At 38.2% G+C, this 26,983-nt stretch overlaps 1 protein-coding gene across 1 annotated transcript in view; it reads right to left on the bottom strand.

Moving 5' to 3' along the window:
* LOC119723310 (leucine-rich repeat-containing protein 9-like) overlaps positions 1–26,983 on the bottom strand; it is a 165,845-nt gene that overhangs the window by 38,052 nt on the left and 100,810 nt on the right. The window contains exons 15-20 of the mRNA XM_038193864.1: positions 18,153–18,272; positions 17,147–17,322; positions 10,918–10,981; positions 3,943–4,103; positions 2,651–2,724; positions 2,333–2,550 (exon numbers count right to left, since the gene is read on the bottom strand). Coding sequence (XP_038049792.1) covers positions 2,333–2,550; positions 2,651–2,724; positions 3,943–4,103; positions 10,918–10,981; positions 17,147–17,322; positions 18,153–18,272 — 813 coding nt within the window. The remainder of the gene's footprint in view (positions 1–2,332; positions 2,551–2,650; positions 2,725–3,942; positions 4,104–10,917; positions 10,982–17,146; positions 17,323–18,152; positions 18,273–26,983) is intronic.

Raw genomic sequence — 26,983 nt, 5'->3', positions numbered from 1 at the left:
ACTGAAACCTGAAAGAGGTCTCGTTCCTGGATGGGAAGGGACTCAAGACGCTTGCGAGCTCCATCGGTGGGCAGAAATACGGCATCCAAAACTGCTGCCCGTCATATCTCCATGCTATGACAACAAACACGAGTAAGTTTGCCAAGAACTGCCCGAAGTGAATGGTCCAGACAGCGAAAGGCAGAGCCTAGCATTTCAGCCGGGATGGTGGAATTGGTCTGAAACCCCTGGAATAAGTATTCGAACAGAAGGAGGCAAAACGCCGTATGGGTTATACCAAAACGAGCGGTGCCGTCAATGTTCAGAAACGCCTTCTCGTTACGGTTCTGAGCAGTGTCTGGGAACAAGGATGTAGTCGGAGCCCGATGACCAGAATCGGATGCAAGTTTATCAGGCACGTCATCAGCAATGGTAGGCATGGTAAGATACTGAGTCATGTCGTCTGCCGGGAAGGAGTATAAACTCAAAGAGGCGAATTATAGGACGACGCAGTTTGGGTTGGTCGAACACAGACTGAATCTGTTGCGAGCAAACCCGATCGAAGGGAACCACTGGGGTAGGATCGGGAGTGACTCGTGAGTCGGGAGCTGTTTGAACGAGGTGCCAGCTTCATGGGCTCAGGAAATCCCAATACATGTGCCATGTCTCGTTGTACCAAGCGATAGAGCATGGCCATGGAGTCTTCTTCATGTTCGGCCTCGTCCTCATGAAGTGACTGAGAAGAGACAACATCTTGGTCTTCAGCGGGAGGTTCAGACGGCAGGTCCATAGGAGTGCCGAAAGAACTAGGGGCGAATACCGACATGATTGGAGAGTCCGGTGGAGTGGAACTCGTGTGAGGTATGTTAGGGTTTGGAGGCGGTCAAGGCTGGGAAGGGGGGCGATAAGTCCAGATCAGCAGCGGGAGTCTGTTTTGAAAAGGCTGAAAAGGTTTCAGACAAGTTCTGAATTGCTTGAAGCAAAGCCGTGTCCTTATGAGAGAACTTATGCCGCTTGTGGCCGACAGAACTATCAGTATACATATCCTTCGACTTGCGTTTCTTCTGCTTCTTCTCCTTAGGAGAAGAATCCGCCTCAGATTGTAGAGGGACTCCAGAAGCAGTCAGGAAGTCTGATGTTAGTGAACCACTCAGAGAAAACAAAGGCTGAGGGGAACAAAGTTGAATCACCGTCCGAGCAGACGAGCCCTGGCACCGGAATCCCTGGATATTGGGGCCGTGGAAAATCAAAAATTGAAAGCCCCCCCCCCCCTTCGATTTTACAGAGGCCAAGTGTCTGCCAATTTTGGCCCGGGCTATTATCGGTGATAAAGAACCTAAATGGTTTTAAATGTCATGTTTATAACTGCTCCATCACAAATTATCCTCATTTTGAAATACCTTTTCAATTAAAAACCATAAAAAGTGGAAAAGTCATGCGTATGGTTTGCTCAATATTTCCTTATATGGATTATCAGTGTTTCTCAAGCAACCAGCTTTAGCTGGCATGTATTTGGCACGGAGAGCAGGGTCTCTACACCATCAAAAACAATTCTGATCGGTGTTTAAACAACTGTTTAAGACCACCTACTTGACAGGCTTTTGATCAATAGAATTAGGTAAACCATCGCAGGTATTTATGATTAGTGGCTATCATGGGCGTCGCGAGGGGGGGGGCAAGGGGGGGCACTTGCCCCCCCCCCTGGAAAAGCAAACAAAACAAAAACAAAAAAAAAGGAAGAAAAAAAAAAGAAAAAAAAGAAAAGAAAAAGAGGCGCGAAGACAAAGTGGTGTAAATTTAATGAGTTGGGGGGAGGGGCAAAATGTCCCTGCCCCCCCTCTAAAACTGATAAATCGAGAATGTGTTGAGAAATACAAGCATTTTTTGGCAAAAAAAAAATTTGCCCCCCTCTAGAAAAAATCCTGGCGACGCCCATGGTGGCTATGTATATTGGTAGGGTGAGTGCACAAGGTGAAGTAGATTATCTGTTACAAACATAGATCTGTTCATCACAAACTAAGACCAACATAGATATTTGCAAAACTTGTGGCATTTAAAAATGCGCAGACAAAAGACCTCATATGAAAAGTGTTCCACAAAAGTGACAGGATATGATATCATCATGTATTGCATGAAACCACCTTAAACTCAAGAATCTACAGAACATATCCATTCAGGTCATAATTTAGTATCTTAATTGACAACTGATTTTGATATGAGAATAAAAACATAAACATAAACAAGACTTCCTGTTACATGTAGCACACCACTAAAGTTATATAAAAAGTAGAGTTTCAAAAAATATTGAATTTAGTTTATAAAAAGAAGTTCCCAATGTAAGTTCCCAATGTACCTGTAATCTATTACTGCCAAGATACAGCCTCTGAAGATTCTCCAGATACTGCAAGTGAGACAGATCTCTTACTCTGTTTTCTTCCATGTGAAGCTCCACTAAGTTCCACTGATTCATGAAAGAATACTCTGATAGCCCTTTAATTCTGTTGCGATCCAAAACTATCTCTCTTAGATCCTGTAAGCTATCAAGGCCTTCCACTTTGCTGATCTCGTTTCCTGGAAGAGAGGTAACAAAATTAATGAAATTGATGGATGGAGTACCAAACTTTTGCAGATATGATAAAACATATTTTCAAGTTCCAATATACAAACTTGCCTTGTAAGAAGAGAGCCTTGAGAGATGGTAAACGGCTAATCTGAAGCCTAATTAGGTCAGTGATTCCATTATATCTGAAAAAAAAGGATAACAGAGGCATTTGCAGAAGTGTTGATATACCTAGCATAAGTACTTAATAAAAGTATTATACGTATGTATCACATTTATGGTACTACTAAAGTTGCAAACTTAATTTTACATAGGCATGTTGAGTGCTTTTGACACTCACGTGTACAGACAGTCGTGTTTTACTATACTCTTGAGGACAATGCTTTGTGTTTCCCTTTGTCCCTGTGCTGTAACACTCTCCCATAGACTAAGCATATAACAAAAGACCCAATGCCCAAGGACTGAAAGGATCTGTTGTTTTCCCTTTGTGTGACGGTCCTCAGCAGGTTATGTAGAACATGTACACCTCTACAGTTATGACCCAATTACTGCACCTTTTTGTAGTATGTGGTCAGTTCCAAAGTGGACAAACATGTACATTTTGGACAATTGAATAATATGCATAAGAACTTTTAGTATCATAGCGGAATTTCATTCTAATAGAATATTATTTTCTAAAATGATTAAAATAAGAATTATACATACAACTTTTTTCCTGTCGTAGAAATCAGCTTGAAACACCATTTTTGTGTACTTAATTACTTTCTTTTCAGTTAAAAGCACCAGTTGAAAACATTGTTAGAAATAAACCACATTCCAAAAAAAAATACAGATAATAAGTTTCAAATACGTTTCCTACATGGCATTTGTATATTTTATGTTTTCAAGATGCATTCCCCATGCTATTTTTTGAGTGTCACCACCCAAAAAAATAGATATTTTTTGCCAATTGCTATTTTCAAGGCAATATGAAAGTTATTCACTTTTGAATGACACTTATAAACAAACAATTCTTCACAAAATTGGATTTATTGGTTACAAGATCAAACATTTGCTCTCATGGGGAGATTTGTACGTAAAATGAAAACCATGTCCCTGTTGAAACAAAACAGACAAATTAAACATTTGTTAGGATAGAATACAAAGTCCATTTTTTATTTTGAAAAGCATGGGTGTGCAACTTTAATATTGAAGTTTATCAATTCCATGTCACGGGTTGTGACTAAGTCATGAAGTTGTGAATAATGTGACTAATGTCATGCCCATGTCATGAAGTTGTGTCTAAGTTGTTACACACTCTTTCTACTTGAAGTAATGCTTCCTAGCCTTTGAAAACATTTGTGAACATTTTTAAACATAATTTTTTTTCTTTTCTTTAACACATTTACCAATTCAAATCTTACCCTAGATGGAGTACTTCCAGATTTTCTAGAATGGGTGTGAAATTCCCAGGGCTATAAATGTCTGTCAGGTCTTCTCTGTATCCCTTTAGGTATCCTTTACTTCCACAAGCCTTGGGGCGCGGCAAGATACATTCAATATGATTGTGGTTCAAACACAGCACCTGAAGCCCAAGGAAAAATCAAATAGAAACAGTAACTTGTGCAGTCATTTACCAAGGTTCCTTAATTGTGACATACTGAACACATAGAGTAACAAAAGGGACGACAGACCAACAAGTTTGTCAATAGACAGTCTGTTATGGAGTCTAGATTTTAAAAGAAACAAAATGTTTACAAAAAATATGGGAGTTCTTCCTAAAAAGTTAGAGTGCAAACAAAATAGGGACGAAAGGGGTCCACGATTGAAGGTGTTTACACACTGATGTATTTAGATGTCTTTCTGTTATGGCCAAGCTCAATTTTAAATAACAAAAACAATGAGGTTTCTGGCTATGATGCTTCCATCCATTCATTCTGAGGGTAGAAAAGCATGTCTTGTTAATATCCCTATGTTGAACTCCAGTCTTTGCCTAAAACAATTACGTGACACCAATGAAAGCTGAAAGGAACCAACTTGAAAAGTCTCTTGAAGCGAACTTCATAAACGTAAATAAATCACTGCCATCCAAGCTTATCTTTCATACATCTGAATTAATAGTAAATACATACAATTAGGGTTTCATAAATGGAACTGAAGAATACACTCAGAAAAATGTGGCAAAACATTGTTTCACGCCATTAGTCTGAATGGTGTCCACCATCGTAAAAAATATTTACACATTGCCGTTTCAAAATGTCAGTGAGGTACAATTTTTATAAACATGTAGCATATACATTTGGCACTATAAATACACACGTAATCATCCAGATGGTAAAATAAGATAATTGAAAAAGTACACATTTACTAATGCAGTAGGTGTGTTCTCCACAAGAAGTTTTAAGTGTACTGGCCGCCCTGCTAACATATTATGTTGCCCCTGTAAAAGTTTGGCCAACCCACTAAATTTCTTCCTGCCCTGCATTATTTTGTTTACATTACTTCACAACCTTTGAAGCTAACAGCAAAGAAGACAACATGATTTCATGGATTCATTATCATTAAAAAGTGTGAAAACTGCAATTGGAAGTGGGATTCCATTTAACCAAGCAACCCCTTCATGTTTTGGATGGGCTAAATATGATTTTGGACACTAGCAAAATGCACCATCAAACAAATGTCAGATTTGGCCACAAATATTATATTTCCAAAAAAAAACAAGCATTATGACGTCATCACCCGAGACGGCACCCTCTAGCGGCACATCAAAGTTATCTTTAAAATTTGAAAACCTTTCGTCAACATTTCACCTACTTGCCCCTATTCATTGGACAACTGCAAATGATACATACAATTGGAATGTGCTCAATTGGGCTACAAAATGCGTTTCAAACATAATGATGTTAATTATTGGAAAGAGTATTTTAAAGTAGGATATAAATGTGCACTCAGCCATTATTAAATATACTGGGTGGTTTTGTGTTATTCTTGCGAGAATGAATTTCTGGGGTCAAAATTTTGACTCTCAAAAATCAAGGTGAGTGCTAGTTGCGAAAAACATGCGAGTGCTGTTTGTATAACGTGACACACACAGACAACGTGTATATTACATTGTATGGACACGGCTGAAATCATATGTGTACTGTAGCGGCAAGTTGTGAAATTTAATTTGGGTTTATTCATAGTTGTTATTTCAAAGTGTTTTCTAAACTTTAATTTATGATCACGCATACCTTTGATTGGAAATATTAGTTTGTTGCGGTAAAACTGTTCGTTAATCGTTCCCGATTACAGTGCTCCCCACTCACACAAACCGGTTCAGATTTTTCTTTTTTTACCTAGTGCCATTCATCTCTATAATTCTAATTTTATCAGATAAATACTGTCTGTTTGCAATGTTTTTACAATTCAGATTAGACCTTTTAAAATAAATAACCTAGCATATTAGCATGCAGATTTGAATACTTTTTTATAACAATAAGCTTTTCGTTTTCAAGCTTCTCTTTTTTCAAAGTAGGGATTTTTGCTGGTGGTTTTATACTTATTACCTTTTCATAAACTCAAGTTTTCTACTCTAAATTCTAAATTTTTACGTGTCTAAATATATGTATATTGTTTTTATGTCTTTTAATTGTGATGAAATAAAATATTGTATTGTATTGTGTTCGTACTTTTGTAAAAGCGCCCTCTTTTGATATCATACATTTGTAAGGTCAAAGTTTAAACTCTTTATGATTCCGATGATTCGTAAATAATGGACATGTACCAAATTTATCTCCCCAAATAATTGTAAAATTATCAGGTTTTCTAAGTCCCAAATGTTGTAGATTCGGATCCAACACAATCGGTAAGCCTTGTTGATTTATTCATGGTTATAATTTATCATATTCTGAGTGATTTATTAAGATGATTTGCAGCTTTTAAAGTAAAGATTTATATGTTTTGGGGTGTGTTTAATTACACGTACAGGGATAATGTACACACTATGTCAAGTGAAGGCTCAAGCTCAATCGCATATGTTTGACTAGTTAATCTAAATGGTTTATTATGTTTTTCTGTAATTGTTAATACTAAAGTGAAATATTGTAATTTGTGTAATTACAGTGAACCACCACCTCCACCATAAGCACCAAATACAACAGCACTAAAGTACTACTGCCTCAGTGTGCATTTAGAAAGGGACCGAATACTTCAAATAAAAACACTTGTGTGGCAAATGTCGTTTCCAAGGCTACACGTATGCCACAAAATATCTGCCGCGTCCGATCTAACAACTGTTTTTTTCCCATCTTTTCTCAGAAATAAGACATTAGGTTAGTTTCCTTTCAACCAGAGCCCAATTTCATGGCTCTGCTTACCATAAGCAAAAAGGTAAGTGTATTTCACAGGTTTTGTTTCTGCCATGCGTACAACCCGTAACTAGGGATTAGTGCTTACAGGGTTAGCGCAAAATTTTTCCGTGTTAGCACAAAATGATGATCGTTATCACGTAATTCTGGGAGATTTTAAAAAAATTTTAACATAGCAAATCATTTTCTACGCATTTTTTCTGACCTAGAGACGTCAGTTAGAAATTGATTTCCGAGGGTGCACGATAACCCCTTCTTCCCACTAAACTACTTGTGTTTGACAAACAAAATTTATTTATTTTGATTATATGCTCAGACCCATATCTTCTTTCCTCAGAGTTCAAAGTACTTTTTGTGCGCCACTTGTCATTACAAAAATCTATCGGTATGTAGTCAGGTGGCATATGGTTGGAATCGTGCACCAAACTTGGCAGATAGATTCTTATAGCCCTAGAGAAGATATTTAGAAGGGGTGACACCTCAAATTCTTTTTGGAAGGGTGCCTAATTTACATAAATCATTAATCCCTGCCGTGTAATATATTTGTTCCCATATTTGGGTATATTTTTATTTTTTTATTTTTTTGAAAAGTGTATTTTGGTGATTCTACTTACATATCCTTACTTCAATAACATTTTCTAAAGCATATAAGTGACTGAATAATTATGAGAACATAGTAAAGAACCAAAATGGCTACTATTTTACCCAAAGTTGCGCGCATTTACCTTTTCCTCAGATATCATCAACTAGTCTCGCCAAATGTGGGTATTGATGAGCTTCAAATTCACAGAGTTACTTACTGGCACAGTTACCCTAACAAAAATAAGTGGGAAATCATGTGAAAATTGATAACATCTTGATGCTTAGCCCAAAAGACAAAAAAGGGGAGAAAATGAGGTGTCCATAAGTTGGGCTACTATAGGCGAGGGGTAACGTGGGGGCTTGAACAAGTTCAACAAAATCCTCCCAAATAAAAGATTATTGTTGTTTACAATAATTTTGTCTACGCCAAAACGTTTTCTCACCAATAATTTTGGGAATTTCCTTGAACTTGTTCCAGTATTCCACGTTAGGCAACCCTTCATCTACTTGTTAGACTAATTTACGGACACTTCGTTTTGTCCCGTTTTTGTTTTCTGGGCTAAATATAACAATGTTGTCATTGTTTACATGATTTTGCATAAAGTTTTAATAGGGTAACTGTACCAGTAAGCAACTTGGTGAATTTGAAGTTCATCAATGCTGATGTTTGGCAAGACTAATTGATATCTGGAGACATAATGCGCGCAACTTTAGGGCATCATAGTGTAGCGAAAACCACTTTAATTTGCTGTCTAATACTATATAGGAATGGAATAATTTGTAGTGCTATTGATAGATGTGCCAGCTGAAAAGTCATTCACTACACATACCAGGGTGCATTTGTAAATTAGAGCTTCCACCAGCTGGCCAAGCCAATTGTTCCTTTTTTCTACTAGCCTGGCTCTCTACTCAATTGACACATTTAGCAATTCATGGATTAGCATGGGCTCGCCAAAAGCAGTTCACTGTATTAAGGCAGGAGTGTTCTAATTATTTGCATAGATTACTTACATTGCATTCCAGTTCAGTGGAAAAGTACTAGGCTAGCAGTACCAGTATAAAAACCCTGCGCACATGTTTGCCCACTGAGGATTTAGGACTGGGTGTGGTAGGAGAAACATGTCTCTTTGAGCTTGATTTCTTTTACTTTTGGACCTGTCAAGATGGCTCAAATTGTTACCGAAGTTCAGTTGCCAACCTATTGGTGTTGTACGTAGGTTTTTCTTTTACATGCAGTAATGTGCCCCGTGCCCCATTTCAGCCGTGCTCGTTCATTTTATATCTTATGATTGTATTAAATTGGGATAGTGTATTTGCTAGACTGTAATTATAATAATTTTGCCTGATTTACTTTCTGTGCATGTGGCTTTCCTGTTTTGGTGGGTGCTTTTTGGTAGGGTCCGGTTGCTTATCGGCGAGGGGTTGATTTGTCCCCCTTGGATAGCAATCTAGGAAATATTTATTAAAAGGCGATTTGCCATTTGATGGGCTAATATGCACAGGAAGTACAAGTAAACTAGTTTGTTATTCTCTTCCCTTTTTTTTTGGCCTTTGGCCTTGTTTGTGTTCGACTACAAATTTGAAACTAGAACACATTTTTAGTGGGCTGTTCGCCCAGGATTCAAACTAATATGTACATGTCCTTATAATTGTCTGACATGTACTGCACGTAATTCAATCATTCTTAGTTTTTTCATGAACTTCCGCTTGTTTACTATTTTTATAATCACTGAATCCATACTGCCAAATTTGATGTAAATAATAATAATAATTTAAGTATTCTTGAATTAACAGTCACAAGAAATTGACCAGTGGCTAACAGAATTGAAACATCTTGTTCCTTCTAAAATTATTTTTGTGTTGCTTTCACTTAACTGGCGGATCCCTGAGTAGGTTTTGTTTCAATAGTAGCCATTTTGGATCGTTACAATGTCCTCATAACTATTCAGTCACTTATAGGCTTTGGAAAATGTTACTTAAGTAAAGATATGTAAGTAGAATCCCCAAAACACACTTTTCAATTTTTTTTTTAATATACCCCCATATGGGAATAAATATATAAAAAAATCTCCTTTACTAATACAAGATAATCTCAAATGGGACAAACAGGTTGATGCTATGTGTAAAATATTCAATCGTAGATTGATTTTCCTACGTCAGTTAAAATGTTATGGTGTCCCCATTCCAGATTTGGTTACTGTGTACATTCAATATGTCAGACCTACTCTAGAATATGCGACCCCTGTCTGGTACTCATGTTTATCAAAAAAGCAAGAGGAATGTCTAGAAAAATTACAGCGCAGGGCTTTTCGTATCATTTTGTCTTATGAATATTGTCTCAATAGGTCTTACAGTGGAATATGTTCCCAACTCAATGTTCCCCCACTTTCCCACCGCAGAGAACAATTGTGTTCCGTGTTTGGCAAATCACTACTCAGTTCCCACAAATTCAGAGACTGGCTGCCCCCGATTAGGAACAATGGGTTAAGGAACAATGATCATCTCAGCACAATACGCTGTAGGACTAACAGGTACAAATGCAGCTCTACTCCCTACTTAACTGATCTGATTAACAAAGATATGTGACCTCTTTTTATGAAGGAACTCGTTGTTGGTCGCAGTTTCTGGTTAACTTATTACATGTAGTGGGTTGGGTATGCATGAACGTATAGAGCTCACTCAATATTTTACGCAGTCGGATTTGAATGATTTTAATTTTTATTACTTGTGTGTATTTTGTTGTGATTTACCTTTTTAATGTATCTTTCAGACGATGTAATTCTCTGTAATTTTAATATATAACGATTTTTAATGTGTGTAAATTAAACTGCAATTCGGCCTTATGGCCGTGAAATTTTAATAAAATAAACCATTAATAATAATAATAATAATAATAATAATATTACACGCAGGTATTAACAAATTATGCAAATCAGGCACCCTTCCAAAAAGAATTTAAGGTTTCACCCCTTCTAAATATCTTCTCTGGGGCTCTAAGAATCTATCTGCCAAGTTTGGTGCTTTGGACCAGTCGGTCACGATCATGTCAAAAATTAAGATCTAAGCCACCTGACCAATGCACACTTCAAGCCAATTGTTGTTGCTTTCGTATAAAAATAAATGGGCACTCAAATAATGACACTGAGAAGTTAGAAGCACCATGTGCCCTACTGTAAGTCTAGTTTGTGCAGAGCAAAATAATGCAGAATAGCAAATCATACCCTTTGCATATGGAAATTTGGTTGAGCCTTAGCAGCAACGCCGGAGCACAATCAAAAATTTTGCAAAATGTGACGACATTTAAAGGTGTTTGTTTATTGGCTGCACTTTTGATTTGGTTTTCTGCAGCTTTATTTATTGTTCTCAACAAAGACATTAGAATTAAAGCTGTTCAGAGGAAAAGATAAAAGGGAGGGGCTATATTTTAAACAGTAATTAGAACGATTAGAATACAGTTATTTTACATACCCTTAGGTTCACCAGGTAGACAAGACCACAGAATGACTGCAAACTGTTATGCTCCAGGTTCACACTGAATTAGAAAGATATTTCAAGAAATAAACTTAAAGAAAGAAGCATTGTTGAATAAAATAAATCACCCCTTCTCAACAATAAATTAAGAGACAAATAACTATCCTATTTTAAAGTCCTCGCTGTGCATATAATCAAGTGAAAGTAGTGGGCAGCCATTTTAGTCAGGCAGAATCAAATGGAAAATAAGGTAGCACTTTAAATGACTAACCAGAATGAGAATGTGCATTTAAAGGTAATTTCATCATTTGTAATTTGTGCATTTTGTTTCTTTGAAGCAACAAAAATTCAGCAACTGAGACACGTTCTCGCTGAGCCGATTGCAGCTACGCAATGGCGCGCACTGATCCTATGAATTAAAGCAACCACGCGTGCATGGATGTATGCATTGTGTCAAAGCTTGCACGCGCAAAATGACAGCATGTCATAAAGAATAATTTCACACGGAGTTTAGTTCCCTTACTATCTTTCAACCAAGTATGTTTTTTAACAATAATTACGTTTTGGATAGCTGCAAATGATGGACTGTAGCTTTTCGACAAGAAATAAAGGGGGACTCCATGTACAATGTACAGTAAAACAGGATTGTGATCAATCAGATGCCAATGGTGTAGTGTGACAAAAAGCCACAATCCCTGTTAAGGCCTAGTGAATACAGTCTAGTCTAAAACTGATACAACCCTTAATGGCACAAGAAGGGTGAACAAAGTAAAGAGGTTCATTTATTTGTTTGAGTATGCTAGGGAGAACTTGTTTCCTAACAGCTAACATAATGGAATACATGTACCTCGACATCTGATTCAACAGTTAGAGGTTTAAATTCAGGGATCCAACGCTTACAATACTATGTTTTGCTAAGTTTTAATTCCAATCTGATATTTCAAACACTTCCAATGAGTTTTAATCCTATTGGCTCACGTTTGGGAAAATGAGATACTTAGAAGCACTAAAATTACTGTTGTTAATATCTCTCTTCTCGGGTGGCACACTGCAGTTTGCCCAAAGTCGGTTTAAGTCGGTCATTGGTTGGCAAATGGTTGGAGTCGTTCAAAGTTAGTCTCGCCGACGTCCTTAAAAAGGCCATTGGGTTTTGAACATCTTGCCAACATCGGTCAAAATACATCTTGTCCTGCAACAGACAGCCAGCCTATGGTGGTTATTATTTTTTAGCCTCACATCATACATTGGGTTTCCTACCGATGTCGGCAGGTTGAGTTTTAGCCCACACATCCACGCAATGACATCAGGCTGTGTTCCCAAAACAACCTTGTACCCAACGTCAGTATTGGAACATCCAGCCAATGTGGGCTAAAAATATGTCTTGCCGTCATACATAATAAGCAGGTGGCCAACCTCCATTAGTGTTATGACGTCCAATTAACGTCAGATATTAGGCATCTTGCCGACGTGGGCAGGATGGTTTAATTAGGCCAACATGTCCGACAAACAATGTCGGGCTGCGTTCTCAATACAACCTCGCAGCCAATTTCGGTCATGGAATGTCTTGCCGATGTTGTTTAATTAGAATATGTCTTGCCAACATGCCATTTAGCAAGTGGCCTGCCTACATCAGTGTTATGACGTCCAATCAACATCATATATCTTGCTGACGTCGGCAGGATGATTACAGCCGAAATGTCTGACCAACAACGTCAGGTCGTGTTCCCAATACAACCTTGCAGCCAACGGTGGTCTTGGGACATCATGCCAACGTCGTTTTGCCATTATGCCATCCAATCATCATCATGTATTAGGTATCTTGCCAATGTTGGCAGGATGAAATTTAGCCGACACATCCAACCAACAACATTGGGCCATGCACCCAATATAACCTTGCAGCCAACATTGGTCTAGGAATATCATAGCCCAATAACAGTTGATATGTTGCGACATCAGTCACACTACACTGCACGTGTGTGTATACTTGAAAATCTTTGGACAGCACAACGGTACTCCACATGTCATTTTACTTCAAATAGCAGGTAAGAATTGTGCCTTTAACATAGTTATGGTATCGATGCTCCTCAGACAAATGTAGATTTTGCTTGTAGCATTATGATGATCATTAACATATATTTCCAGCACCAAAAAGACACATCGATCACCCAGATGGTACACCGCCTGAACATACATGCGGTCAGGATCATCAAGGCCAACCAAAGGCAGCGACCATCGTGTTGCTGAGACGTATAAACTATTTTCCGTAATAGATGACATGATTGGCAACAAAGCAGCTGCAGCAAAGAATTTGCCTCAACACGACAACGATCAAAAATTAGCCGAACAGTTTCTAGACTTTTTTAATAGCAAAATAAATCGTCTTCGAGGGCAACTGATGCATGTTCCTGGTGATATTCCATGTGTATCTACTGAACTTGGTCACTCATTCATGCATTTTAGTACAATTAACGAAAAGGTTCTGATCAAATTCATGAAATCAATGAACTCTAAATCGTGTGTTTTGGATCCGATCCCGACTCACTTTTTGAAAGCTGGTCTTCCTTATGTTTCAACGCATTTATTATCGATTGTGAACAAATCTTTTGTTTCGGGCGTTTTTCCATCAGAATAAACAACGGCTATCATAAGACCTCTGTTTAAAAAGTCTGGATTGGATCCAAATGAATTGTGTAATTACAGGCCTGTGTCAAATGTTCCTTTTGTTGGTAAATTAATCGAGAAAATAGCTGCTGACCAGCTTCATGCATATTTAGTCCGGTTCTCATTGTTATCCAAATTTCGGTCAGCTTATCGGCAGTATCACAGTACTGAGTCAGCACTGTTGAAAGTTCAACATTATATTTTGATTTCACTTGACAATCGGAAAGAGGTTATTTTAGTTATGCTTGACTTGACTGCCGCTTTCGATACCATTGATCAGTCCATTTTACTTCATAGATTGAAAAACAGGTATGGGATTACAGATTTAGCGCTCCAGTGGTTCACTTCCTATTTAGTGGGTCGTACCCAAAGGATTTGCATTGGGTCAGCAAAGTCAGAGTTGAATCCTTTGCTTTTTGGTGTGCCACAGGGAAGTGTACTTGGGCCAATTTTGTTCACATTATACCTTGCACCGTTAGACGATATTTTCAAGAAACATAACATCAATTTTATGTTGTATGCTGATGACACCCAGCTGTACGTATCCTGTAAGAATGGTAATAATTCAAAGACTCATCTTGAAGCATGTGTTAAGGAAATTAGACAATGGATGTTTTTGAACAAGCTTAGTTTCAATGATTCGAAGACTGAAGTGATTCATTTTCATTCCTCGTTTCGTAAATGTGACCTTTTGTCAGGTTTGCACGTTGGAAATAATGATATTACTCCTAGCACAGTCATTAGGAATCTCGGTGTGTATTTTGATAATCACTGTAATATGGCTACTCATGTCTCTAAAATGTGCCAATCAGGATATTTTGCTTTGCACCGCATTAGCAAAATTCGCAATGTTTTAGATGGCACCACTACTGAACGACTTATTCATGCCTTCATTACGTCACGACTGGATTATTGCAATAGCCTGCTTTATGGCCTTCCTGACTATTTAATCCATAGGCTACAATTAGTTCAAAACTCAGCCGCTCGTCTTATTACCCATACTAAGAAATATCAGCACATTACCCCTGTTCTCCAAAGTCTTCACTGGATTCCAGTGGCACAGCGTATTGAGTTCAAGATCCTTATCTTGGTTTATAAAATCTTACATAAACATGCACCTGGTTATTTGTTGGATTTGTTGACAGTTCGGGAAAGTTCTATAGCCACTCGCTCCTCCAATGAAACACGCTTAGTCCAGCCCCGTTTCAATCAAAATCATTATGGCATGCGTGCCTTTTCAGTAGCAGTACCCAGTAAGCTTCCTTATTTTATTCGGAACGCACCTTCTTTTTTATCTTTTAAGTCAGCACTAAAAACGTATTACTTCCGTCAGGTTTTTAAATAACATTCATGATGATTGACTGATTGTGGTTTTAATGTATTTTTAATGAGTTTTACTTGGTATTTAAATCAATAGATTGGTGATGTATTAATATTTTTAATGAGCTTTTTTAGTGTATTTAATGACATTTGTTTTATTAACTTTGTAAAGCGCATTGAGATTGTGTCAATGATGTAATGCGCTATATAAGAATTAATTATTATTATTATTATTATATTGAAGGGTTTGTTGGGAAACCTTTTGTCACTACGTTCTAAGATATCCTATTAAATGTGTGTGTTAAATTTGCTACTGTATGACTCAATTCCTCCTGTAATTAGTCAGGTGGCATATGGTCGGAATCGTGACCGACTGGTCCAAAGCACCAAACTTGGCAGATAGATTCTTGAAGCCCTAGAAAAGATATTTAGAAGGGGTGACACCTCAAATTCTTTTGGGAAGGGTGCCTAATTTGCATAAATCGTTAATCCCTGCCGTGTAATATATTTATTCCCATATTTGGGTATATTTTTATTTTTTTATATTTTTGAAAAGTGTTTTTTGGTGATTCTACTTGCATATTCTTACTTCAATAACATTTTGTAAAACATATAAGTGACTGAATAATTGTGAGGACATAGTAAAGAACCAAAATGGCTACTATTACTATTTTACCCTAAAGTTACGCGCATGTACCTTTTCCTCAGATATCATCAACTAGTCTCGCCAAATGTGGGTATTGATGAGCTTCAAATTCACAAAGTTACTTACTGGCATAGTTATCCTAACAAAAATAAGTGGGAAATCATGTGAAAATTGATAACATCTTGATGCTTAGCCCAAAAGACCAAAAAAAGGGAGAAAATTTTGTGTCCGTAAATTGGGCTAGTACTGGAAGGGTAACGTGGGGGCTTGAACAAGTTCAACGAAATTCCCCCAAATAAGAGATTATTGTTGTTTACAATAATTTTGGAAATTTCCTTGAACTTGTTCCAGTCTCCTACGTTAGGCAACCCTTCACCTACTTGTTAGCCTAATTTATGGACACCTCGTTTTTTCCCAGTTTTTGTTTTCTGGGCTAAATATCACGATGTTATCATTGTTCACATGATTTTGCATAAGGTTTTAATAGGGTAACTGTACCAATAAGCTACTTGGTGAATTTGAAGTTCATCAATGCTGATGTTTGGCAAGACTAATTGATGATATCTGGAGACAAGGTAAATGCGCGCAATTTTAGGGCATAATAGTAGCCACTTTAGATCGTTACTATGTCTTCATAATTATTCAGTCACTTATATGCTTTGGAAAATGTCATTTAAGTAAAGATATGTAAGTAGAATCCCCAAAATACAAATTTCAAAAAAATAAAAAAATAGAAATATACCCAAATATGGGAATAAATATATTACATGACAGGGATTAACGATTTATGCAAATTAGGCACCCTTCCCAAAAGAATTTCAGGTGTCACCCCTTCTAAATATCTTCTCTAGGTCTATAAGAATCTATCTGCCAAGTTTGGTGCTTTGGACCAGTTGGTCACGATCTTGACGAAAATTAAATCTAAGCCACCTGACTAAATGTAGGTTGGAAGAAGACAACAGGCCAATAATTTTTTTCTTGGAGATATGGAGTCCACTGATTTGGGCCGGATTTAGGTAGTCGATCGACGGGTACAACGTGTTAAATCACAGAGTCAGGCCGACGTCAAGTGGAAATTGGGAATGGGACTTTGGAACCTTGGGCCTACGGGTAAGTATTCAGTCAGACCAACGTCAGAGGAAATGTGGGAAGGGGTGTTATTAATGTCGGGCAAACAGATTTAGGGAGTTGGTAAACAGGCTGAATATGTTAGTCAGAACGATGTTGGGGGAAGTTGGAAAATGTGCCTTCATAATACAACCTGCCAATGTCAGGTCATCTGAAACTGTACATCAGTACTGTCGGTTATAGGTAGGGACGCTGTCGGCAGGAAAACAAAAATGTGGCTTTTGCTGAACGTCGTATTGACATTGGGCCTCAGTGTGAAAGGTGGGGTCGGTACAACGTCATTCGAATATCCATCTGACGTCGGTTGCCGAGGTCGAGCTGACATAGGCGGGATTTGCAATGCCCCATTAACAGACTAAATTCAACTAAATTCCAACGACGGGCTATCATAATGTGTGCTACCAGGGTGCAACTGGTCTGTAAGTTCGCAGTGACTCTTTGATTACAATAATAACATATTGTAATTTTTACCTTCTCAGATTAATAAAGTGTTCCCCTGTGCCGAGGTCAACCTGTCGAAGAGCACTCTGGGGAAAGTCGAGCTCCCGCACTTCATGAAAATTAGAGTGACCTAGTTTCTCTGCCACGAAGTCTTGTGTCAACCTACCACCAAATTTATCCTTGGCAGTTCCCCCTTCTGAAGATTCCTACGAAAGCAACACAACATTAAAAACACTGACAAAACTGTTATAACCTGACAAAAGTAGTGGATCACCACACAGAAAGAGTTATTGCATCTACTCACAGGAAAGAGAAAGACATCTTTAATAAAACATACATACATAAGGCAAATTTTTTTAACTGCTTACAAAAATTCTGTCTGTGTCAGAACGCTTTGCCTAAGATATTTCAGGTAAAAGGTGAAGTGATTATTTCTCTGTTTTCAGCTAGACACTGAGAGCCCGGTTTAATAGTGAATCAAAAGCTTGTGATTACTACTTAGAAGGCCACTTTTTTTGTAATCCACAACTTCTCTGTCGGAAAATGTTTGTGTAGGGCATACACTAGCAAATAGAGTCGCGGTGCCAAAAACTGTCAGGAACTAAGGATAAGACTCAACAGGCCAAGGAAATTCTTCTTAAAAGCAATGAAATGGTACACTTTAAGGGTTCCATATGGTCAGACAGATGGACAGGGGAGGGGGGGCAAGGGGGGGTGCTTGCCCCCCCCCCCCGGAAAAGCCAAAAAAAAAAAAAGGAAGAAAAAAAAAGAGACAAAAAGAAAAGAAAAAGAGGTGCGAAGTCATAGTGGTGTAAATTTAATGAGTTGGGGGGGGGGGGCAAAATGTCCCTGCCCCCCCCCCCCTCTAAAACTGATAAATCAAGAAAAATACAAGAATTTTTTTGGGAAAAATATGTTTTGCCCTCCTCTAGAGAGGGTGGGATGCGCGGTAAGAAGGTCTGTTGGCAGTCATCAGACAGATGGTCAGACTGCCGGCCTGCACCTGTAAGGTGAAATATAACCTAAAAAGCTTTACCACAGCAGATCCATCCAAGGCCTTCAAATTCTTGAGGTGATACACCACAAACAGTCTGTAATTTTCCACTGATGCCACAGGGTTTCCAAACAAGTCCAGGATAACAAAGTTGGGCAGATGCTGAAACAAATCAGAATGTAGTAGAATGCTGTTAATGTTAAAGCTATAGTCCATCATTTGCAGCCATCCGAAAAAGTAACTGGCGTATTATTGTTGAAAAACATACTTGGTTGAAAGATAGTAAGTGGACTAAACTCCCTGTGAAATTAATCTTTCTGGCAAGCTATCATTTTGAAGTAATCAACGAAAGAAGGCCTTTCCAACGATGCGTCTTAAGACGCACCGTAGGAAAATTTAATTTAGTAGTTTGTTTTGTTATTCGGTGCAGCGCGCGCAAGCATTGGCAACATGCACAGGCGTCAATATCGCACAGTTTGTACTTTTAAACTTACACAAGCAGCCTTGCTTATGGTCTAAAGTCACTTGGTCGGGGACGTTTCCCGCTGCTATATGTACATCATATTCGAACCAGCCAACCAATCCCACAAGCTCAGTGGTTGAGTGGTAAGACGTCTGCACTAGAAAGCAGGAGGTCTTGGGTTTGAGTCAAGTGATTTTTTTCCAACTTTCACTCGGGAGGTAACGCGGTGAGTATACAGTGTTTATAAGTTGTCGAAGGGCAATACCTCATATTGATTTACAATTGATATATTTGACGTGTAATTAAATTTCAGTGTTTGTAAAATTGAGCTGGCCAATGACGTATAATTGCCTTTTAAGGATAAATAAAGTATTTTGAACTGAATTGAATAACTTGTGTGGAAAATACCAGTGCAGGGTTCAATGAAATTTGCTCAATGTTGTTAAACCTATTATATTTATTTCTCTTCCTTTAGCGCATATTTCAATCTTTCCTTTTTACCTGGTTCCGTTCCATTAAACCTTGAAGTTGCTAGAGTGACGCCCATTTTCAAAAGTGGTGACTCACTTGATATCCACAACTATCATCCTATTTCAATCCTTCCTTGTTTCACCAAAATTCTTGAGAGAATTGTCTACAATCGACTCTCTGAATTTCTTCCAAGAACAACACCCTCTTTCGTTAACAATTCGGGTGTCGTCCTGGTCATTGAACGTATATGGCACTCATTCACCTCACTGATTGTATCTCTACTTCTCACTCTTACACTGCTGGTATCTTCATGGATCTTTCAAAAGTTTTTAGTTTGACACTATCGATCACAGCATTTTTATATCTTAACTTGATTTCTATGGTGTCATGGATTGTACCCTTAATTGATTGGTTTAAGAGCTGCCAAGATCAAAGACACCTGTTCACTGTCATCAACAATATTGAATCTTTGTAGGGATCTATCAGCCATGGAGTTCCTCAAGAGTCTATTCTCAGGCCTCTAATATTTCTCTTGTACATCAATGATATTCAATAATCTTTTTCAACGTTGTCTTTTCTACTATTTGCTGACGACGCTATCACCACTTTCTCTAGTTCTAATCTTCACTCTTTGGTTAACAAAATGACAAACTCATACATACTTTTCCTTGGTTCAAATCGAACAAACTTTCTCTAAATCCGAAGTAAAACTAACTTCAACTAACTCTATTTTTCCATTTCCTGTTTGACTTAACAGTGAACCTATTTCGCAGGTTCACTCAACTAAATTTCTTGGAATTATCGTCAATGGCAAACTAACGTGGAATGACTATATCCAAAAGTAACAGATTAATATGTAAAAGTTATGAATGTGGACACTGTCAACGTGGCTCCATCTTAAAGTGTAGTTCATTAGCTTTTCATTGATATCTTATTTGCATCTCTTTCGTCATGGATGACTGAGCAGCACGATCCAAAACAAAGGCCAAGAAACCCCTGTTTCCAAGTTTGTTGAGTAAGTGGCAAGTTAAGCTATGGCATGAATGCACTGTGGCTATATGGACAGTGTGTTCAAAAGGAGGTATGTTATAGATGCTGGTGCTTATATTGGTACAGCTTGTAGACCATAAATCATTCATCATTCCAAAGACTTTTTAATTACAACAAATTCAATAAAAAAACACCTTTAAACAGCTTGCAATGGGCATAGCCAAAACCACTCCAAGTCGGGCAATGCACAAGCTATGTTTTGAGTACAGTTTTGCAAATAATTGTTTTAATGAGTAAACAAATCTTTGAATGATTGATCTTAACAGGAAACATGATATTCCCTTTATACTCAAACACTTTCCATTTGTCTCTCTCCCTCCCCCACCCAACACATAATTTACTGTGACTGTGAACTTGTTTCTGCAGCTCAATTCACAACTGAATTAGTTAAACTTTGAAAAAAGTAAAGGTTTGACCTTGTGATTATCAACAAAATCCCTGGAATGATAATCATTAATGGATTACGATACCCCTATTAACGCACTGTCCACATTACCGCACTGTCCACAGCGCATTATTCCGATAGCTTAACTTGCCACTTATTCAGCAAACTAAGTAACAGAGGTTTGAATACGGGCGATTCCATATACAGAGCGCCACCTAGAGGTTGCCACGGAGAGTCCATCTTTCTAGTTCCGGTCGACAAAAAAATAAATATGGCCGACTTGCCTCGGTTTAAGCGAATGTCAGTAGAAAACTTGAGAATTTTTTGGAAAGAACAGGGAATTCCATTTAGTGGAAAGAAGAGAGGGGAGGGGAGTCAGTAGTGTTGGCAGAAAAGGCGTCAGAGAGGTATAAGGTTTTAGGCGGGAGTAATCATGAAGAGTCGGTGAAAGCACGTCGGAGAGTTGTGACGAGTGACGGGACGGTGTTGGATTTGAATGACCGTGATGTTTCGTGGAGTACAGATTTGAGAGAGATGGCATCTGTGTCTCTCGGAGACGTCTTTGCATATCTTGTCAAGAACTGTGCATGGACACCACAACGGCTATCGCAGTACAAAAGCGACGACGGGTATCTGATGTTCATGGACTGTCATGTGGAAAGCGTAATTTCAGGTGGGCCTAGCCTAGACTAGCAGTAGGCCTAGGCCTACTGGCTATATAACGAAGCCAAGTTTACATTTTTCGTTATTGAAAAAAACGTCCATGAAGTTGTTAAAATTAAAGGCAATGATCGATATCTTGACACAATTTGTATTTCTTTTAATGTTCCAAAACAGAATCTGGAAAGTTGAAGTGAGAAAAAAATAATAAAATTTGGTTAAAACAAAAAAACCCTGCATCTCCATAGCATTTTACATGACCAGATAAGTAATGATGGTATGTTGATACTACATGCACATTCTTTGCCCATTTATGTTCGATATGTTTTGCAGGAAGTATTCCTGTATTTGTAGACAAGACCAAAGTGAACAATGTCTAAATAATATATGTCTATGCTATTAACTTGCCTGAAGAATGCATAAAGCTAGCCTCATTTTATTTTTTATGTTTGTGCACTCGGGGTCCCAGTCTACATGAGCACATTTCACATAATTTTGGTTACTAAAAATGACCCATGAGGTTTAAATGGGAAAATTCATTTCATTTTGCTACTCTGTCACCAAAATAGCAGCTTTCTTGCAATTTTTTTGTAAATTGTATGTACATTAATTTTTTTGCCTCTTTCAGGTAAAACACATAGGATAACTTCCCATGAATATGTGAAGGCCACAGTCAAGCCAGAACAACGCCAGACAGGCCAGCGGTACCAGACTTGGGTTCTTCTCACCAGACATGTGGAAGTGATTTCTGCTGGTTGTGGATGTGTTGCAGCGTGAGTGTTATTGGCTGTTTCGGCACTTTGCCGAAACAGCCTTTGTTTTCGTTAAGATTTTTATTGTTATTTTTTTATTTTTTTTATTTTTCAGTCATTTTGCCCATAGCATTTGTACACGTTTTTTTGTTACCGCTACTTTGGGCACTAAAATCAATCCGATTGACTTTATACTTGGCTCACACTAAGACCAGCATCTGAAGTTGTGTGCCGAACATTGACATCATCGTGACGTCATCGACTAATTTATCATAGAATTTTGAATATTTAATTTTTCCCATAGACTTTGTACACAGAAATAAAAACAATTGTCGATTTTCAAAGGGCATTTTTGACTCTTTGCCAGTAATTTATTTGCACCAATCTTTGTCCAAGCAAAGACCCTAATTCAAACAACATTGTGTAATGATGACGTCATGATGACGTCATCCGGTGTGTATTTATAGGCAATTAAATTGTGACACTTTTAATATTTAAAAATGCATAAGAAATCAACCGTACGCGTCCGCAGCATTCTGTTACTGGCAAGTGGTAGAGTAGGTTGAGGTCTTTATTTCATTCAGTGTGCGTGAAATCACGTGACCCTTGCTTCCGGTCGAAAAAGGCCAAAACCGGAAGTGGCTTTTTATTTGAAAATGGTTATAGATATGATTTTGCTTTTAACAGTGTTAGTCTTTTGGCTAAAAAGATTCTTTAAATCATCTACCAATGACGTCATGCAATCTTCGAGCGCCCTCTAGCGACAGGTTGAAAATTAGCAAAAATGTATTTTGAATAGATGTCTGTGGCGAAGTTTGTCGGAATCGCCTAAATATTGGTGTATATGATGACCTTGACCCACTTAAGACGTGTGTGAAGTTTTAGGCGAATGACGTCAACAGACCGGAAGTTATAATAAAAAGACCCTTTTTCATTTGAAAATCCCTGAAAAATCAACCATGGCAGTTTTTATGTTAGTTTTTACTTTGTCGATTTAAGGGTGGGTCTAAAACATTTCAAAGCTTCGAGGCAATAAGCGAACTCGGACATGCCCTGCGCACGCTTAAAACTTCAGGCTGACAATACCTCTGCTCTAAAACATGCACAGAATGTCTATATGTACATACACGTACGTTACGCACATACATGTACATCGTATGTCAGTCAGCCTGCAGAGCACGTGTTGCCGAGGTCAAATCCTGTCCACATCACAGTGACCGTTTTAGCCGATTTTCGGCTAACTTTGACATATTTTATGTTCATGCATGCGCATAGTCAGGGACGTATAATAGCAAATCATAATGCCGAAAAGCCCTATGTTACGTATTTAAAGGTGCCGTTTTTCTGCAGTGGGATTTTCCACAAGTCTTTTCCTATACAACACTGATATCTTACTGAGTAGTTCTGAACTTCAGCCGAGAATTACTATGAGAAGGAAAGAGAAATCGTATTTTTTTCGCGCTGTCATTCAATTGAACATATTCCTAAGGGTCAGAATATCAAGTAATATTTCATAAAAATGTTCAGTTCAAATGCAAATTACAAATTTAAAGGTGCAATGTTTCTGCAGTGTTTTTTTTTTTTTAGCCTGTTAACTTTGTACACGTGTTAGCCCGTTGACTTTGTACACGTTTTCAAGCCACCATTTCTATAACTTGGCGATCTGGAATCGTCATCAATGTTACAGCCAAGGAAGACCCTCATACAAAAATAATGCCAAGACTATGACGTCGTGATGACGTCATCCCCTAATTTTTTTTATTGATTTTTGAAAATTTACGTGCATATTATGAAGTCCTATATCTACAGAACTGTAAGTCTGATTGGGTTGAAACTTGGTATGTGGCTAGACCGGGATGTGTTATAGGTAAGAAAAAATTAGGTGGTCGAGACCTGAACATGATTTTTGCGGGAATTGATAGAATTATCGAGGGTCTTCATTTTTTAAATATGTGCAAATAAATCACGTGACCCTTTCTTCTGGTTGAAACCGGAAGTGCTTTGTAATTTAAAATTGGTGAAAGACGCGAACTTGCTTTCAACGATGTTTGCTCTGGCTAAGTTGTTCTTTACCATAATATTATAGTAATAGATGAAACTTTATGTGACGTCATCACGTGACATGTGACGTCATAATTCAAAGCCCTCTGCGAATGGAATCACATATTATATGCCACCATTTATTATAAACAGAACTACACATCCTTCGTTGATGGAACACATGACACATGTCACATGTCACAAAAAGCTACCGAAACAGCCCTATGTTTGTCCACAAACATATGTCTAGTTTTACACCATTTCATAATACTAGGGGTGGATCCAGGGGAGGGCCAAAGGGCTCATGATGCTTTTTACTGTGTATTTCTTTCAGAAAAAAACATTAAGTTTACAACGAAAGGGGGTACCTTTCAACCTTTACATGCATATAATTGCAATCCATCTGGAGTATATGGAAATGCATTCAAACAGGCCATTTTGCTTCTAAAGGATTGAGCTCTAACATTGGAAAACTTTAAAGATCCTGATTTTTTTCTACACACTATTGCACCAGTGTAAAAATCACTAAGACTGTTTTTCCTAGCGCTCCATCATCTCCATACGTGTTCATATCATAATGCTTTCCAGTGTTACCATTCTAAACTTGGAGGGAGACAGATATACATGCAGCGTTTTGATGCCCCTGATCATAATGCTTTCCAGTGTTACCATTCTAAACTTGGAGGGAGACAGATATACATGCAGCGTTTTGATGCCCCTGATCATAATGCTTTCCAGTGTTACCATTCTAAACTTGGAGGGAGACAGATATACATGCAGCGTTTTGATGCCCCTGATCATAATGCTTTCCAGTGTTACCATTCTAAACTTGGAGGGAGACAGATATACATGCAGCGTTTTGATGCCCCTGATCATAATGCTTTCCAGTGTTACCATTCTAAACTTGGAGGGAGACAGATATACATGCAGCGTTTTGATGCTCCTGTTATACAGTTACAGTTTTTAAAGTGTGTATTGGTTTTATTTTCGTTTTTGTTGTTTTCCCCAGAGATGATTGTTCGTGTAAGCACGTCATTGCTCTACTCTTTTCAGTACGTGACTTTGTTGATAGGCGAACGGACAAGGGGACTGCTATTGGCACCGATGAGCCATGTCTGTGGACAAAACCTCACAAGTCCTCAATGCCTGTGAAAGTGGACGAGTTAGACTACAGGAGAGAAAAGAAAATGCCAAGGAAACCTGGTCCAACTCCAGAGCACTTCACTCCCTCAAAGATGATAAAAGCCACATCTATTGCTAACATCCAGGATCATCTTAAAAAGGTGAATAGAGTGTAGGTGATGTTTTATTTCAAAGGCGAGTTTAATGATACAAAAAGCCAGTCAGTAACATTAAAAACTGATTATGAGTGAAAGTCAGGATGCTCACATTCAGTACTACAGCCTTATATGATTTGGTCTTTGTAAATGCACATTTTTAAATTCCATGATTGGTCAACCTCACAGCATTTTAGAAAATGGTAACTTCTGTACATGCAGATAAATCGGATCATAATTTGCATAAAGTTGTTATTTAAATTTGCATAATGTTGTTGCTTTCTTGGTCTATATACTTTACATATATTTTTGTTGAGGAGATGATGGTATGTGGGTTCTGGTAAGCTCAACCCTAGGCATTGCTCCTTATAAACTCAACCTTTGCTCATTGCCTTGCCACTGTCAAGGGAGAAGTCTTTTTAAGCTGAGGTGGCAAGGGATGAGTTTGTCAATGGCCAAAGTTGACCACCATTCTCTGGAGTGAAGTCAGGAATATTGAAAATTATTTTTGATGATTGGTTAGAAGTCTATACAAGACAGTGTTTCTTGGTGTGTGTTTTCTTCAGGTTTGTGAAGAGTCACATTCAGGAGCCCTTTTCCTGACATTAGCCAACGATCCACCAGTGGCACAGTCTCCTGTACTTGTACCTTCTGTCAAGGACCTCTACCAGCAGTACCAAGCATCATCACAGGATGGCAGTTTCGTTGATTACTTCGCTGCAAACACAACTTGGCTTCAACAATGAGCATATTGAAGCAGTCAGGAACTTTAAGCAGTCTGACCCAGCTTGGTTCAAAGCAAGAGAAGGGAGAATTACTGCAAGTAATGCAGACTCAGGAAGATCTGCACGTGATATAAACAAATGCAAATCCCTGCTTGATAAAATCTCAGGCAAAAATCAGTCATTTACAATGTACTAGTCAAGCAGTGGAATTTGGGAAAACGCATGAAGCTGTAGCAAGGCAGCTATACAGAGAAACTGAGTCAAGAAAACATACAGACTTTGAATTAGAAGAGTGTGGACTCTTACTGGACAAGAATGCTCCCTTCATGGGGGCATCCCCACATGGGATCATCTCATGCAAGTGCCATGGACAAAAGCTTCTGGAAATAAAGTGTTCATGCAAGCATAAGGACATCAGTCCAGAAGACATCCCAGAGGATGATCCTTCTTATCACTTACAGCGGATGGATGGAAGGTTGAACCTGAAGAAAACCTCACCATGGTACAGCCAAGTGCAGTTTCAAATGGGAGTGACAAACGTTACATGTGACTTGTTGCTATATACCCGGAATTGTAACAATTACTTTGCAATTTGATGAAGAAAGATGGATACACTGTTGTAAGAGAAGGCAGAACTTGTATTCCTCCATTCAGTATCACACAGCCCTGAAGGGTAATAGTACTACTCTTACTCTTCAGCGAAACAGCTACCTGTGATGTGCGGGGCCCGACTGGGCCTGGGCCAGTTATGTACAATAACCCATGATCAATGTCCCAGGTGATCCCGGGACTGCTACATAAGAAAGAAAAAAGATTCAAAGTGTTGAAAAAAGCTTAACACTTAATTTTCTGATCCAAGCTCAATGGAATTGGACTAATACTCTTAACTCAGGAATACAAGTACTCGTATTCAAATTATGAAGAGAGTAGTACACTTAGGGCATATTCATCTGACAATTAAATTGGGATATGAAGGATTCCAGATACATTACGACATTGCTCCAGAGCTTTAGATATTAAGTGTATCACCAGTCCGGTCTATGCCCCAAA

This window comes from Patiria miniata, unplaced genomic scaffold (genome assembly GCF_015706575.1).
Source record: "Patiria miniata isolate m_02_andy unplaced genomic scaffold, ASM1570657v1 HiC_scaffold_17, whole genome shotgun sequence".
In the NCBI taxonomy this organism is placed as follows: domain Eukaryota; kingdom Metazoa; phylum Echinodermata; class Asteroidea; order Valvatida; family Asterinidae; genus Patiria; species Patiria miniata.
Note: the sequence above shows the minus strand (reverse complement) of the source record. Positions and strands in the feature narration are given on the sequence as shown.